Consider the following 15,529-nt stretch of genomic DNA (forward strand, 5'->3'; position numbering starts at 1 on the left):
TTTACTGTATTTTATCCTTTTAACTTTATGTGTTATTATTTATTTATTTTTAACTACTCTATTTTGTTTTATTGATTCTAATTACTTTATTTTTGAATTTTAGTTTTTCCATCGGCAGCTGTTCCCTCTCTTTCTTCTGGGCCCCCGGCAGATGGCTCCTCACAGAGTCTCTGGGGACGTAGACTCTCTCTGGCTCTAAGTGTCTACCGAGCCTGACCCTCCTTCACTTTACCGCTCTGGGCTCGCCTCCTGCCCGGCCACTGTGTGGCCCCGGTGGCCCCAGTGTCCCTGCTCAATCAGGCCTCCCAACCTCACCAAAGCTCCAGGCCAGCTCCAAGCTCCCCGGGCCCCGGTGGGGAGACATGCAGGTCCCTGCTGCTTCCCCAGGCCGCCCACCCAGGAAAGTGAGTTCATGAGTGGCCGCTGGCACAGGACGGGCACAGGGGGCCGTGTGTGCACAGGGCAGCATGAGTCCTCTGCAGTGGCCGGAACAATCCCCCTGAACTCAGTGGCTCTGACTCACTCACATTTATGGCCCTGCAGCCCTGGGGTCTGGAGCCCTGTACGGGTGGAGTGTCGCTGGTTCCTTCTAGAAGCTCCAGGGGACAGTCGTCTCCACCTTTCCCAGCTTCTAGGCGCCCCGTTCCTCGGCCCAAGGCCCTCTTCTGCATCGGCCAAGTCGGCAGCGAGCATCTCCCAGTCTCTCCCCCATCTCTGTTTCTCTCTCTCTGTGCTTCCGTCCTCACATCTCCGGCTCTGACTCCGTCTTGGGGGAGCTGATAATGAAGAGAAACACTGTCGTTGCTTCTCTGACCTCCCGCCTTCCTCCTACAAGGACCCTGTGATCACATGGACCACCGGCTGGTCCAGAATCGTCTCCCATCTCAAGACCCTTCACATGTTCACCTGCAGGGCCCTTTCGTCATGTGAGACACCACATCCACAGGTCCCAGGATTAGAACATGGACATCTCTGAGGGCTGCTATTCAGCCACCCACACTCCACCAATCCATTTTTAACACAAAGGTTCACTCCCAGTCTCTCCCCACACAGTATTCCTGTGCCCTAGAGACCTAAGCCTGAATCCAGATTCCAGCAGGAGACCCCAGCATGGGCCCATTGCACCCTTGATCCACCGCCTCCTGTTTCTTCCTAGTGGACCAGCCTCCAGGCAGCCTTCCCTGATTCCCTTCCTTTTCCCCTCCCTGCAGCCTGGGGTCCTCAAGCCTCCCACAGACCCCTGGGTAGTTCCTGCCAACAAGAGAGGTCCCCCTGCTCTGATTTCTGTAGGCCCCAGAGGACATCTCAGAGAGCCCCGATGGCGCAATGGTTTCTCCCTGAGATGCACACCGGAAGGAACATAGCCAGCGCCAGGATAGGGACCTGGTGACCTGCTTCCGTAAAGATTGCAGCCCATGGGGCAATTCTGCTCTGTCCCACGGGGTTACTGTGAGCCGGAATGGACCAGACAGGGCCCAGCACCAACAGCCAGCCCCAGCAGGCCCGCGGCCGGCACATGGGCTGATTCCCAGTGTTTACTCTAAGCTGGGACTTCCGAGGTTTCCCCACCCCCCAGCCAACAGCAGCTTCACTTCCGGCCACCAGTGAGGAGGAGGACCGGGAGAAAGTGAGTGGGGCCCAGGACAACCAAGAAGGCACGTGGTCTCCATGGGGCAGGAAGCCCTCCCACCACCCCTGTGTGCCTGTGCCCTCAGGTGACCCCTTCGCCCCAGAGACTGAGGGCCTCAACCAGGGGTAATTCTGTCCCCCGGGGACAGTGGGCGATGTCTGCTGTGTCGTTTGTGGTTGGCACAACCTGGCATTGAACAGACGGAGGCCAGGGATGCTGCCCGGCACCCTGCAGTGCACAGGATGGCCCCCCAGAACCATCGGCCCCTTGTCACCAGTGCGGGGGGCGGTGAGCCTGTGTTAACTATTTGTAAACAAAAAAAGTTGAGCCTGATCCCTGCTAACACTGCGCACCGGGATAAACCCCTGGGGGGTCAGAGGCTGTGACCAGGGAGAACCTCAGCTCCGATTATTCCCCTCCGCCCTCCTCCGCACCCAGTGTCTGGATTCAAATGTGGGCAGCGTCCTGGGACGTCAGGAGATCAGAGGATCACAGGACATAGAATCTCTTCCTAACCCAAGGGTCCTCATCTGGGATGATTCTGCCCCCAAGGGACCTTGGGTGACATGTGGAGACATTGGTGGGTGCCTGACTTGAGGGTGCTACTGGCCTCGAGTGGTGCAGGCCAGAGATGCTGCTTAACACCCACAAAGCCCAGGACAGCCCCCCACAACTGAGCAATATCTAGCCCCCAATTCCCATGGTGAAAATTAATCAGACCCAACACCAAGCAAACCACTGGAGTAGGAGAAGATGTCGGAGGAGGTTTGGGTCTGCCCTTGATGTTTGCCAGGCTTGGGGGGGTGGCTGGGCACCTCGGCTTGTCCCCCAACACAAGCAGCATCCCACGTGAGTGTCTCTTCCCAGCATCCCTGTTACCCCCAAACCAGAGAAACCCAACCCCCTGCCCTGGACTTGATTCCGACTCAGCGCCTCCTGTTGGGTCCCAGTCTGTAAAGCTTTGTGGAAGTACATGGCCCCATCTTCCTTCTGCAGAGCAGCTGGTGGGGTCGAACCGCCAAGCTGCTGATTAGCGGTCAAATGCCGCCAGAGCTGCTACTTGCATTGTTATGGGGAAAAGGGTCACGGGGACAGGCAGCTGGCCAGCCTCTCGCAGAAAACCTGCTTCTTCATTTCCTGTCCATCCTGATGCCATGTTCTTCTTCATGTAGTCCCGCTTCTCGGATTATCTGCTCAGCACACAAGTTGAATAAGTATGGTTAAGTATGGTGAAAGGATGCAACCTTGACACACTTCCTTCTTGATTTTGAACTATGCATCCGGATTGGAGGAAGACTCATTTAACAACCTGCGATACACAGAGGACACAACCTTGCTTGCTGAAAGTGAGGATGACTTGAAGCACTTACTGGTGAAGATCAAAGACTACAGTCTGCAGTATGGATTACACCTCGATATAAAGAAAAAAATCCTCACAACTGGACCAATAAGCAGCATCACAATAAATGGAGAAAAGATTGAAGTTGTCAAGGACTTTGTATTACTTGGTTCTACAATTGACATCAATGGAAGCAGCAGTCAAGACATGAGATGATGTATTGCATTGGGCAAATCTGCTGCAATGGACCTCTTTCAAGTGATGTGGTAGTTCAGTTTGTGTGTCAGCGTGGCTGGGCCTGGTTGAGTGGCTGGGCAGCTGGATGTAGTATTCCCCATGATGAGGCTGGCAATCAACTCCATGGTGGGATCTACTGGGAGCAGCTGAGTAGCTGCCTTTGGGATGTGGTCTGCTTCCTGTAGATAAGGATAAGCCTTGGGAACGGTCTCTAGCCTATGGCACGCTTGGACCCTGCATGTAGCCGTGTCGTTGCTCAGCAGCCTGCCATGCTCTGCCGACCTTGGGACTTACAATGGACTTAAGTTAATGGCCTGCCGTGTAGTTTGGTAACATCAGGACTGTGCCTTTTTACTTGTCAACCTTGGGCTTCTCAGCCTCAGCAGCCAGCAGCTGTCTGAGTGAAGAAACGCCTCTAGCTCCAGTGGGCCGGGAGCAGGAGGCAGAGCTGGACCCCAAGATTGAGGGGCTTTCACCCAGCCCCTAGAGCCAGGCACTTGGAACTTGGACTTAAAGCCTCCAAATTGTAAGAATAAACTCCTGTTTGTTAAGGCCATCCCATTGGTGGTATATTCCTGTCAGAGCGACACCAGGGAACCAGAACGAGTGCTGAAGAGCAAAGATGTCTTCTTGAAGCCTACGGTGCACTTGACACAAGCCATGGTGCTTTCAATCGCCTCTTCCGTATGTGAGAGCTGGACAATAAGTAAGAAAGACCAAAGGAGAGTTGATGCTTTTGAGTTGTGGTGCTGGAGAAGAATGCTAAGAGTACCATGGTCTTTTAAAAGTCTAACAAATGTGTCCTGGAAGGAGTGCAGCCGGAATGCTCCTTGGAAGCGAGAATGGCCAGATTTCGTCTCACCTACTTTGGTCATGTTGTCAGAAGGGACCATTCCCTGGAAGGGTATCATGCTTGGTAGGGTGGAGGGTGAGCACAGAAGGGGAAGGCCCTCAATGAGATGGACGGACACAGTGGCTACGAGGATGGGCTCAGGCACAGCAGGGATCTTGAGGCTGGCGCAGGACCGGGCCGTGTTTCGTTCGGTTGCACACGGGGTTGCTATGAGCATTGTTGTTGTTGTTGTTGTTTGCCGTCGAGTCGGCCCCGACTCATAGCGACCCCTCCTTGGGTTTCCGAGGCATAGCCGACGATAACACCAATAGCCTCTCTCGCCTCTGCCCAGCACCCGCCGTAAACGTGTCTTACCGTGTCGGCTAGGAGCTCTGGTAGCATAGTGGCTAAGGCACTTGACTGCTAACCAGAAGGCTGGCGGTTCAAACCCACCAGCCACTCCTCGGAAGGAAGGTTGGGCAATCCTACTTCCGTAGTGATACTGCCTCGGAAACCCAAGGAGGGGTCGCTATGAGTTGGGGCCGACTCGACCGCAAACAACAACAACCGTGTCGGCTTGTATGCTGCTGTGCTGTTGGAGTCATGCCGTCCGGGTTTCAGATACCAGCAGAGTCTCCCAGGGTGGACGGGTGTCATCGGCCCTTGGAGTCTAAGATGGGCTAGGAGCAAAGGACTGGTGGTCTGAAAAGCTGTGGGTGAGAATCGTGTGAATCACACAGAACACTGCCCGCCTCGCCGGGTCAGGACACGTCATCAGGAGAGACCGACTGCAGAAAGAGACCATCATGCTTGGTGAAGAGAGGGCTGACCAGGGTGAGGGAGACCCCCAGGGAGACGGATCGGGACAACTCAAACGCGCTGGCCGTCCTGAGAACACAGGACCGGGTGGCGTTTCATTCTGTCGCACATAAAGTCGCCATGAATCAGAGGGATTTGATGGCATCGATGTATGTGTTCAGCAATTTACTGTCTATCTATCTATCCACTTCCACCACGCGTCTATAGGTCTGTCAGGCTATGTGTTTATGTCAAGATATTTGGAAGACAACTTCTTGGCCAACTGACTGGAAGAGTTTGAAGTCTGTGCCCGTTCCAAAGAAAATGATCCAATAGAATGTGGAAATTATCAAACGATACAATGGATATTGCAACATTATTTTTATTTTAAATAACATATTTTATGTTTGTTGTTGCTATGAGACAGGGGGCTCTGGTGGCAGAGTGCAACCATCTTCACCCTCCTTTTGCAAGTTGTTCTCCTGTGAACATGAACTCTGCCCCTGAGCTTCCTGTCTGACCTTTGCAGTTGTCAATTTGATCCCACAGAAAGAGTTCTCAAAAGAGCCCAGTGCTCACGGCAGGCAGTCTTTACTAGTGAAGCTGAACCACTGCTTGCTTAAGGAGCTCTGGTGGTGCACTGGTTAAAGCATTCGGCTAACAGAAAGGTTGGCTGTTTGCTCAAACCCACCAGCCTTTGCAAGGTAGAAAGATGAATCCACTTCGGTAAAGGTTCACAGCCTTGGAAACCCCCTGGGGCGGTCTACCCCGTGCTGTAGGGGTCACTGGCAATGGTTTGGGATGTTTGGTCTTAAGAAGACTTGCCCTCATGTTTCCACAAGTCCTGCCAGTTTGTTTTTCACTGAGAAGCTGCGACCCCCTCCCCTCCTCTGCCCACAATGATTCCAAAGGGAGCCTGTCTTGGCCAGCAACTGCACAAAGCCTGGTAGTAATGACAGAACGGGTACTATGCATTCCTGAATGGGTCTGGGTGATCGGAAATAAAAACGGGGACCAAGAATTGTAAAGACAAAACCTGAAAACAAAACCAAAAGCAGAGAAGCATTGCTTCAGTCGCAAGCAACCTCTTAAAGTTCGTATTTGTGCTAAAAATTTTAAAACGCTGAGACAATCTGGGATATATTTTCTTGGTGTGTTCAAATTTAACTCATAAGTGAAATATTTTACTGAATTTAACCACAAGATGGAATATTTTTGCTACTACTTCCCTATTTTACTCCCTCCGCCAGATGTCTTGCTGAATTTAACAGCAAGGTGGAATCTTTTTGGTTGGTGACGCCCAAATTTTATTCCATACACGAGGTGTGTGTCTCAATTTATCTGAGAGTTACAGCTTGGACAAGTCCGAAGGACTTCACACACCAAGTGTTTTAATTTTTTTAAATTAGTGTATCTTTCACATTGAAAGTTGAAATTTTAGTTTGTATAAAAACTAAAAGATCGAATCAAGTAAATAACAATGACCACCAATTATTACGAGATTACTACTAAAAACACGTTTGTCCTATGCGGGCGGGGTGCTGGGACCGCCCCCCCACCCCCGACACCCCCCTTCCCTAATACTAAGGGGGCTTTTTTCGCCGCCCAGCCGCTCCAGGGAGGGGTCCCGCTGGGTGAAAGGCAGCGGCGATGACAGCGGGAGACCGGGTCACCACGAGGTCCCGCGACTCCCCGGAAAACAGGTCCCAGCGAGACACCGGGACCCGAAGCCTGGCTGTGGGGGCGGGGCGGGCACGCGCAGCGCGTACCCGGCGCCGCCGCGGCCCCGCCCCTCGTTCATCCTCAGAGTGACGGGAGCTGGGGCGGGACTTAAAGAGGCCTAGCCATTCCGCGATGCTGCCCCGCCCCTGGCTCCAGGCCGCTACCAATCAGACTCCGGAAAGGGCAGGCGCGCACAGTTTTCCCCACCGCCTCTGCGGGCGCGTTCCCGAGGGCGTGGGGGCGTGGCCGGACGCGATGACTATAAAGGCGGGCGGCGGCGGCGGCGCCATTTTGTGAACGGCGAACAGCGGCGGCGGCGCGGAGTGGTGCAGCGGAGGTTTTCCTGGTTTCGGACCCCAGCGGCCGGATGGTGAAATCCTCCCTGCAGCGGATCCTCAACAGCCACTGCTTCGCCAGAGAGAAGGAAGGGAATAAACCCAGCGCCACCGTCCACGCCAGCCGCACCATGCCGCTCCTTAGCCTGCACAGCCGCGGCGGCCGCAGCAGCGAGAGGTGAGCGCCCCACCCCCGCCCGAAGCTTCCAGAAGCGCAGGCCCGCAGGGGCCGCCCCGGGGCGCCACATAAGTTCCAGGAGCGCTAGGTCCTCCTTTTTATCTAAGTTTCCATTGATCGCGGGGGCAGGTTCTCGGTTGGGGCGGGGACAGGGAAGACGCCCACACTATTCCTCGGGGTAGGATGGGTGAAGGGTCCTCGAGAGGCCAGTCAGGGGGACTCCGGGCTCGGCAGTGGGTCGACGAGGGGTTCCCACTCATTGCCGTGCCCTGTGTTGGAGTCGGGTTTGGGGTGGGTCGGGCGCCGAACAGCACTGGGCTCGTCAGGGGGGGCGGGGCACGGGGGCTATTGGGCTCAACCCGGGGCGGGGGACGGTTCTTCTAGGCCGGCTGGATGGGGGGGACCGAACTCCGGACCTGGGGGTGGACGCTGGGGAGCGTCGTCCCGTTAGTCCCGATTTGAGGTGTGGTCGGGCCCGCGAACCCCGAGATTCTGCGCTTAACGGTCGCGCAGACGCGGGTGGCCGCGGGAATGTGATGCTTCGCGGGCCGCAGACTCGACAGATGCAGGCGCCACGTCGACGCCCGGGGTCGGCTTGGGGGCGCCACATCCCGGAGGGGCCGGACGTCCGGCGGGGGGCGAGGGGGTGCCCTCCCCAGCGCTTTCCCGAGATCGGGTGTCGGTGGGCACCGCGACGGGCCGTGCCGCCCCGGGGGCCGGGCCTGGGACCGAGCCGTACAAAATGGAGACGGCTCCGGGCCCTGTTTACACCGCGCAGCAAATGGCTGCTGGCGCTCCGCTGCGCGATTGTGAAAACCTCCCCGGGGCGCCGGGCCATCTGCCGATGACGCAGCCGCGCGGGGGAGGGGACAGACGCTGCTGGCGAACGACCAGCTTGGACCCCGTGCCCGTAGGACCGGGGGACGTGTGGCCTCGGGTGTCTGGAGGAATCCACGGGTGTTGGGTTTATTGTTTGGAAGGTTTATAAAAAACGTCCCGAGTCGTCCTTTGATTACGTGCTGGATGACACATGATAAAGTTTATGGCTGAGCGGGTTCCTTGTTTAAAAGGATCGGTTGCTGGACTCTTAAGAAAAAGCTCGAATTTTTCTCGTTCAGAACGAAAAAGGGAAGTGGCTGGGGATAGAAGTGGGAAGTAAAACTCGGTGTCAGGCAGGAGGGGGGCACATACGGTGCTTGTTTGTAAAAAGCTCAGAAGGGAAGTCAACCAAACTGGCCAGAGCTGCCTGGGAGCGCCATGGAGCATTTCCACCCCATGGGGGCAGCTTTAAATACTAATTGATAATATATGAGTGCCTGGGGAGGTGGTCCTGGGTGTGGGCTTGGTTGGTTTAGCCACCAGTGTGAACATGACCTTGGGAGACAGCCCTGGGAGGTTGGGCAGTGGCAGGCGGTGGGCTCCAGTGTCTCTGTGACCCCGGGGTCTTGTCAAGTAAAGATGCTCTAGCCCAGGATATGCTCAGGTGAAATGATCTGCTAACAACTCTGTTCTCCTCCAGTTCCAGGGTCCCCCTCAATTGCTGTAGTAACCTGGGTCCGGGGCCTCGGTGGTGCTCCTGATGCCCCTCACCCACCCCTGAAGATCCCAGGTGGGCGAGGGAATAGTCAGAGGGATCACAATCTTTCAGCTAATTTATTTTACTCTGTAAGTATGTGCGGTCCCTTGAGTCGGTGAGAACTCAGGCGTCGGCTTGTCTGGGGGGTGATGTTTCGTCCCCCGGCTGTATATGAGGAGTTCCGTGTAAACAGTACACAATTTATGTAATCCTCATGTTCAGTTTGTAACCCGGGTCCCAGGGTGGCCAGGACTCCCCAGTAGCTGTGGGCCAGCCCCCCCATCAGGCCGTGGACCGGGCATCTTTGGTCTTCTGGGTGCCCCCCTGGATTTTTCACATTACCATCCGACCGCAGGGGTCTGCTCCCAGTAGCGAGGGGTGGGAGGCCCCGTGTGTGGGGGCGGTCTCACCCAGGCTGGGGCGCTCTCCTGCCCTCCCCAGGATAATCGGCTGAATGTGACAGAGGAACTAGCGTCGAACGACAAGACAAGGATTCTTAACATCCAGTCCAGGCTCACCGATGCCAAACGCATCACCTGGAGGGCTGTGCTCAGCGGCAGCAGCCTCTACGTGGAGATCCCAGGTGGTGCCCTGCCCGAGGGGAGCAAAGACAGGTGAGGGCCGCGGGTGGAAACACTGCTGCTGGCTCAGCTGGCGAGGAGGGAGGCTGAGTCAGGAGAGGCAGCTGTGGTCTTTTTAAGGTGTAGGCCAGTGGGCCTCATCTGGGGTGGTCCTGCACCAGGGACACGGTGATGTTTGGGGACATTTGTGGGTACCACGACTGTAGGAACTGCTACTGGCATCAAGTGGGTTGGAGGCCAGAGATGCCGCTCAACACCCCGTGGTGTGCAGTACAGTCCCTGTGTAAGTGTCAAGGGGGCAGCCTGACTGGACCCCAGGCGGGCGCTCTCTGGGCACGGCCCCGGGCGGGAGAGGGGCGGGGGGCGCGGGGCAGCCCTGACAGCGCCCTGGCTCCAGTCTCGCAGTTCTCCTCGAGTTTGCTGAGGAGCAGCTCCGCGTGGACCATGTCTTCATTTGCTTCCACAAGAACCGAGATGACAGAGGTAGGGGTCCCCTGCACCTCAGTGGCACACGTGGCCGTGCTGTCACCCCAGCCCTGCTCTCACCCTCCGGTATCTGGTTGCTGTCTCGGGGAGGGGTCCTGGGGGGGTGGGCCGCGCTGACAGACCCATCTCCCCGCAGCCGCATTGCTCCGTACCTTCAGCTTTTTGGGCTTTGAGATTGTGAGACCGGGGCATCCCATTGTCCCCAAGAGACCCGATGCCTGCTTCATGGTCTACACGCTGGAGAGAGACTCGGGGGAGGAGTAGTGGCCATGCCAGCCCCATGCCTGCAGAAGGCCAGACCGACCTGAAGGCTGTCTCCAGTGGTTGCTGTCTGTCTGGGTTGAGTGTCAGGCTGTCCCTCTCTCCTGAGTGTGTCCGCATGTTGTAATTGTGCAAATAAACGCTCACTCCAAATTAGCAGTATATTTCTTGAGGTTTAATATTGTGTTTGTGATACTGAAGTATTTGCTTTAATTCTAAATAAAAGTTTCTATTTTACTGTGGTGGTGCCAGTGTGAGCTGATTGAGGCTGCCCTGGAGGAGCTGGAGGGTGCTGCTCACTGTCAGGCTCGGGGTCTCTGAGGGAGAGCTGGTATTCATCTGCCCTCTTGCGCATATCAATAAAGATGATTCCGCCTCTGGTGCTGTGCTGCCTCTGGGCTGTGGGGGGCCTGCAGCATGGCCCTGGGTGGCAGGGACCTTGTCCCCTGGGGTGGCGTTCAGTGCTAAAAGCATCAGGCCCTTTGGAGGGTGACCTGCCGTGGAGGTGGTGGGCACCTGGCCTGGCCCCGGTGCATGGAGGAACTCTAGCAGGACCTGGATTGTTTCTGGGCCCCGGGGCTGCCTTAGCCTCACCTCCTCCCTCCCCCAGGGCACCCCAAGGCCCCACCACCCTGCTCTCCCCTGGGATGACCTGCTGGCTGGGTCCCAGGTCTTTTACTCCATTTGATTTATCGATTCATTTGAAAACATTTAGTGTATTTGTTAAAGGACAAGCTGACAGTTTCTTCAGGACAGTTCAGTGATGTCATTGTTCCAGTGTAACCATTGACCCCTTGCTCCAAGTTCCCAGTTAACAAACTCACTGGCCCCGAGTTCCATTTTGAGTTGCTGTTGGCAGTTTGATCCCAGGCAGATCTTGCAAGAACACAAGGCTACAAGCAGACCTTCACTAATGAGACAGGTGAGGAGGTGGACCTTGAGGATGGTTCTGGTTTGAAATGATCAGGATCGTGAGGTCTTTGTTTTCCCCTTTGGATCAGGGTTCTTCCAGTCCCTTACTGATGCCTCATCTTACCTGTTGAAGTGTTTGGGTGTCATGGGGAGAAGGGTCACCTGGGCTCAGACCCGGGTAGGACGGAGGAACCAGTAAACTGACCGCAGCATCGGGCTGGAGTAGGGCTTGGTGCTTTGTAGGGCTTTCAGGCCGTTTCTTGGCAGCAGATTGCCAGGCCTTTCTTCCTAGGTGCCTCTGAGCAGACTCAAACCTCCAGCCTTTCAGTGAGCAGCAGTAAACGTTTACTGTTTGTACCACCTGGTGATTCTTGGGATCTCTTGGGGAGGATCTGGGGGTTAGCCTAGGTCAGCAGTGCTCCTGGTGGGGAGCAAGAGGAGCAGCAGGGAGGCTGGAGCTGGGTTCCCCAGTTCTACTGGAACAAAAGCTCTGGCTTTTTCCCATTGTGAGCCTCGGGGTCAGGGTGCCCCCTGCTGGCCACAACCTGAAGCACTGCCCAGAGCCTGGGCTCCAAGCCCAGGCAAAGCATTTTTACAGAGGATGGGAGGGGCTCTGAGGGACTGTTGTGTTGTTGGGTGTGGTCAAGTCATCTCTGACTCATAGTGACTCTGTACAGCTGAACGAAACACTGCCCGGTCCTGCACCAGCCTCATGATCCCTGCTACACCTGAGCCCATCGCTGCAGCCACCCTGTCAGCCCATCTCATTGAGGGCCTTCCCCTCTTTCACTGACCCTCCACTTTACCAAGCACGACATCCTTCTCCAGGGAATGGTCCCTTCTGACAACAGGACCAAAATAGATGAGACCAAGTCTGGCCATTCTCGCTTCCAAGGAGCATTCTGGCTGCACTTCCTCCAGGACAGATTCGTTAGTCCTTTTAAGCAGTCCACAGGAGCTCTGATAGCATAGTGCCTAAGGCACTTGACTGCTAGTCAGAATGCTGCAGTTCAAACCCACCAGCCACTCCTCAGAAGGAAGCCTGGGCAATCTACTTCAGTAGTGACACCACCTCGGAAACCCAAGGAGGGGTCTCCATGAGTCGAGTCCGACTCGGCACATAGCAACAACAATTTAGCAGTCCATAGTACTTTCAATATTCTTCATCACCACCACAACTCAAAAGCATCGACTCTTCTTTTGTCTTCCTTATTCATTGTCCAGCTCTCATGCATACGAGATATGAGGTGATTGAAAATACCATGGCTTGTGTCAGGCACACCTTAGTCTTCAAGGACATACCTTTGCTCTTCAGCACTTGAAAGAGGTCCTTTGCAGCAGATTTGCCCAGTGCTATACATCGTTTGATGTCCTGACTGCTGCTTCCATTGGTGTTGATTGTAGAACCAAGTAATATGAAGTCTTTGACAACTTCAATCTTTTCTCCATTTATCATGATGCTGCTTATTGGTCCATTTGTGAGGATTTTTGTTTTCTTTATATTGAGGTATAATCCATACTGCAGACTGTAGTCTTCAATCTTCATCAGTAAAAACTTCAAGTCATCCTCACTGTCAGCAAGCAAAGTTGTGTCGTCAGTGTATCGCAGGTGGTTAATGGGTCTTCCTCCCATCCCGATGCCACGTTCTTCATATAATCCAGTTTCTTGGATTATTTGCTCAGCGTACAGATTGAATAAGTGTGGTGAAAGGATACAACCCTGACACACTCCCTTCCTGATTTTAAATCATGCAGTATCCCCTCCTGGTCTGGAATTCCCATTCTTCTTAATGTTATCCATAATTTGTTATGATCCACACAGTCAAATCCTTTTGCATAGTCAGTAAAGCACAAGTAAACATCTTTCTGGTATTCTTTGCTTTGAGTCAAGATCCATCTGACATCAGCAATGATAACCCTTGTTCCATGTCGTCTTCTGAATCCAGCTCTGTCAATATACTGCTGGAACCATTTTTGAATTATCTTTAGTAAGATTTTCTTGAATGCAATATTAATAATATTGTTTGATAATTTCCACATCCTGTAGGATCACATTTCTTTGGAATGGATACAAATATGGATCTCTTCCAGTCAGTTGGCCTGGCAGCTGTCTTGCAAATCTCTTGGCATAACCGAGTGAGTGCCTCCATTGGGGCATCCATTTGTGGAAACATCTCAATGGTATTCCGTCAATTCCTGGAGCCTTGTTGTTTGTCAATTCCTTCAGTGCAGCTTCATCATCTTCCTTCAGTACCATTGGTTCTCAATCATGCCACCTCCTGAAATAGATGAACATTGACCAGTTCTTTTTGATACAGTGACACTGTCTTCCTTCCATCTTTTTTTGATGTTTGCTGCATCATTCAGTATTTTGCCCATAGAATCAGATGGACTAGGTGGCATAGTCACAGTGCCACAGCAGGTTACAGGCAGAAACAGGTACACTTGGGGGACTGCTGAGCCACCCGAGTGACAGTGGGGCCAGGAGTCAAGGTCTGGGTTTGGAGAACTGCACACGCATTCCTAGCCCACGTGGTGGGGGCAAGGCAGCAGCATCACTAGGGTTGATGTCACCCAGGCAGTGACTCCCAGTGTCACCCTCCCTGCCAGACCTCTTCTTGTACCAGACCACACAGAATCCTTGTTACCGCTGTTAGGCCCAGTCGGTTCTGACTCAGAGTGAGCCAACATCCGACAGAAGGAACCACCGACCAGTCTTGCATGGACCTCAGTCTTGTTCATTACCAGTTTTAATCACAGAATAGTATGTGACCAATATAGTCATAAATTGCTAAAATGTAATATTGATTTCTTAGATTATACAAATACAAGTTGTTTTATAAAATATTTGTACATTGAATTACATTATTAATCACTACATTATTAGTAACTGAGTGGAAATCTCTTAATTTTCCTCCTTTTCCTTTAATGCCTACAACCTTCTCCAAACAGTTACTGATATGATATTAATTGCTTTACTAATGTGGCTGGAACACCAGAAAATTTGACAGAATCAGCGACTGCAGTGAAAGCACTGGCGGCAGTGAGAACAAAGGCAGGCGCTTGTAGTAGGCGGGGATGAGACCACGTGATTCGATGCCTCATTGTAATTGGGAGAGAATGACGGACCTGGCCGGAGCGCATTACTCAAAAGCAAACTGAACCCACTGCCGCGGTGGAGCCAGTTCTGACCCAGCGACCTATAGGATACAGTGGACGTGCCCTACAGGGTTCTCAAGGCTGTACATCTAGACAGAAGCAGGCTGCCACATCTTTCTCCCTTGGTGGGTTTGGACCATCAACTTTCAGTTAGCAGCTGAGTGCTTTAACCACTGCACCACCAGAGCTCCGCCAGAGCACATTAGAAGGTTCAAAAATCAATGAGCATAGAATTTCAGCCTCGTTAGGCATACTGATACACGTAAGCCGGGCTTACGAGAAATGTCATTGGTTTATAACTACAGGGATATATATATTTTTAAAACAACATTTCTGCTGAAACACTGCACAAATTTTAGAGACAGTCATTCTGGTGTCACCCTGACAGTGTCACCTGGTGCAGTTTGCACCCCCACACATCCCTAGTAATGCCACTGGGCAAGGGCAGAGAAGGGGGCATTAGAGCTGGGAGGTTGAAGGGTGAGTAGGAATTTGAAGCAGAGAAAGTAGGTGGGAGATTGCTTCCAGTGGGAGGAATGGAGGCCTGGAGTTCACAAAGCACCTCCAAGGACCAGCGGTGTCATGGGACAGGGTGGTGGGGAAAAGCCTAAGGAGGGCACTAGACAGCCACGGGGGGCATTCGAATGGAAGAGGCGCCTGATCATACCTGAGGGTGAGAAAGATCCCCCACAGGATGTGGATACTGTGGGAGAGGCAGGCCCCAGGGGAGGGGAGCAGGGCCCTCGGGGCGCCTGTGTCCAGTTCTGAGAGGTGTCAACTGAAACCCTAGTCTCTCCCAAGGGCCCCTTGACATCATAGTCTGTACCGGACCCTGTGCCTGCCATCCCCTGCAGGGAGAGAATGGTAAGCAGATCCACCAATGAAGAGACCCTCCCAGGCCAAGTGAGGGGTCAGCCTGCCGCCAGCACGGGGAACTTGGTTTCCTTGGAGGGTGAGATGTGAGCTGTTTGGGAAGGGAACAGCCCCTGCAAAGGCTCAGATGCCAGGCAGGAGTTAAGGTGTCATAGAGATGCAGCAAGGAGGCCAGAGAGGGTGCAGGGTGGGGCAGCAGGGCATGTGGAATGATGGGAAGGTTTGGGGCTCCTCAAGGGGCTGGCGCAGAACCCAGGTAGTCCGCCCTCCTCAGGAAACCCCTGGGGCAAGGGACTGAGGTGTCCGCACCTGGAAGTGGGCAAAGGGCCCTGGCTACTCTCCGGACACACTGGCCGTTGGACCCCACCCTGGAAGGGGCACACTGCCCTTTTGGGGAACCCGAAGTCCCCAGCATGAGAAAGTGCGGGTGTTGGAGGAGTGGGGGCTTGCACAGTGCCCCGAAGTCACTGCTCAGACCCTGCACTGCCTGCCAGCCTGCGCCGGAAGGGGGCGTCCGTGCTGCTGTGAAGACCCAGGCCACCAGCTTCAGCCCTGGAAAGGAGCGTCAACTCTAGGAGAGGCGCAAGCGGAAGGTCTGCTCCCGGGGCGG

At 54.1% G+C, this 15,529-nt stretch overlaps 1 protein-coding gene across 1 annotated transcript; it reads left to right on the forward strand.

Moving 5' to 3' along the window:
• Positions 1-6,925: 6,925 nt before the first annotated feature.
• OAZ1 (ornithine decarboxylase antizyme 1) lies at positions 6,926-9,978 on the forward strand. Its single transcript, XM_007951003.1, is given in 6 exon segments — positions 6,926-7,071; positions 8,591-8,648; positions 8,650-8,736; positions 9,089-9,261; positions 9,626-9,711; positions 9,851-9,978. Coding segments are annotated over 6 exon segments (678 nt in total).
• The last annotated feature ends 5,551 nt before the right edge of the window (positions 9,979-15,529 follow it).

The sequence above is a fragment of the Orycteropus afer genome, unplaced genomic scaffold (assembly GCF_000298275.1).
Source record: "Orycteropus afer afer isolate SDZICR_OR568_19922 unplaced genomic scaffold, OryAfe1.0 scaffold00291, whole genome shotgun sequence".
NCBI lineage: Eukaryota > Metazoa > Chordata > Mammalia > Tubulidentata > Orycteropodidae > Orycteropus > Orycteropus afer.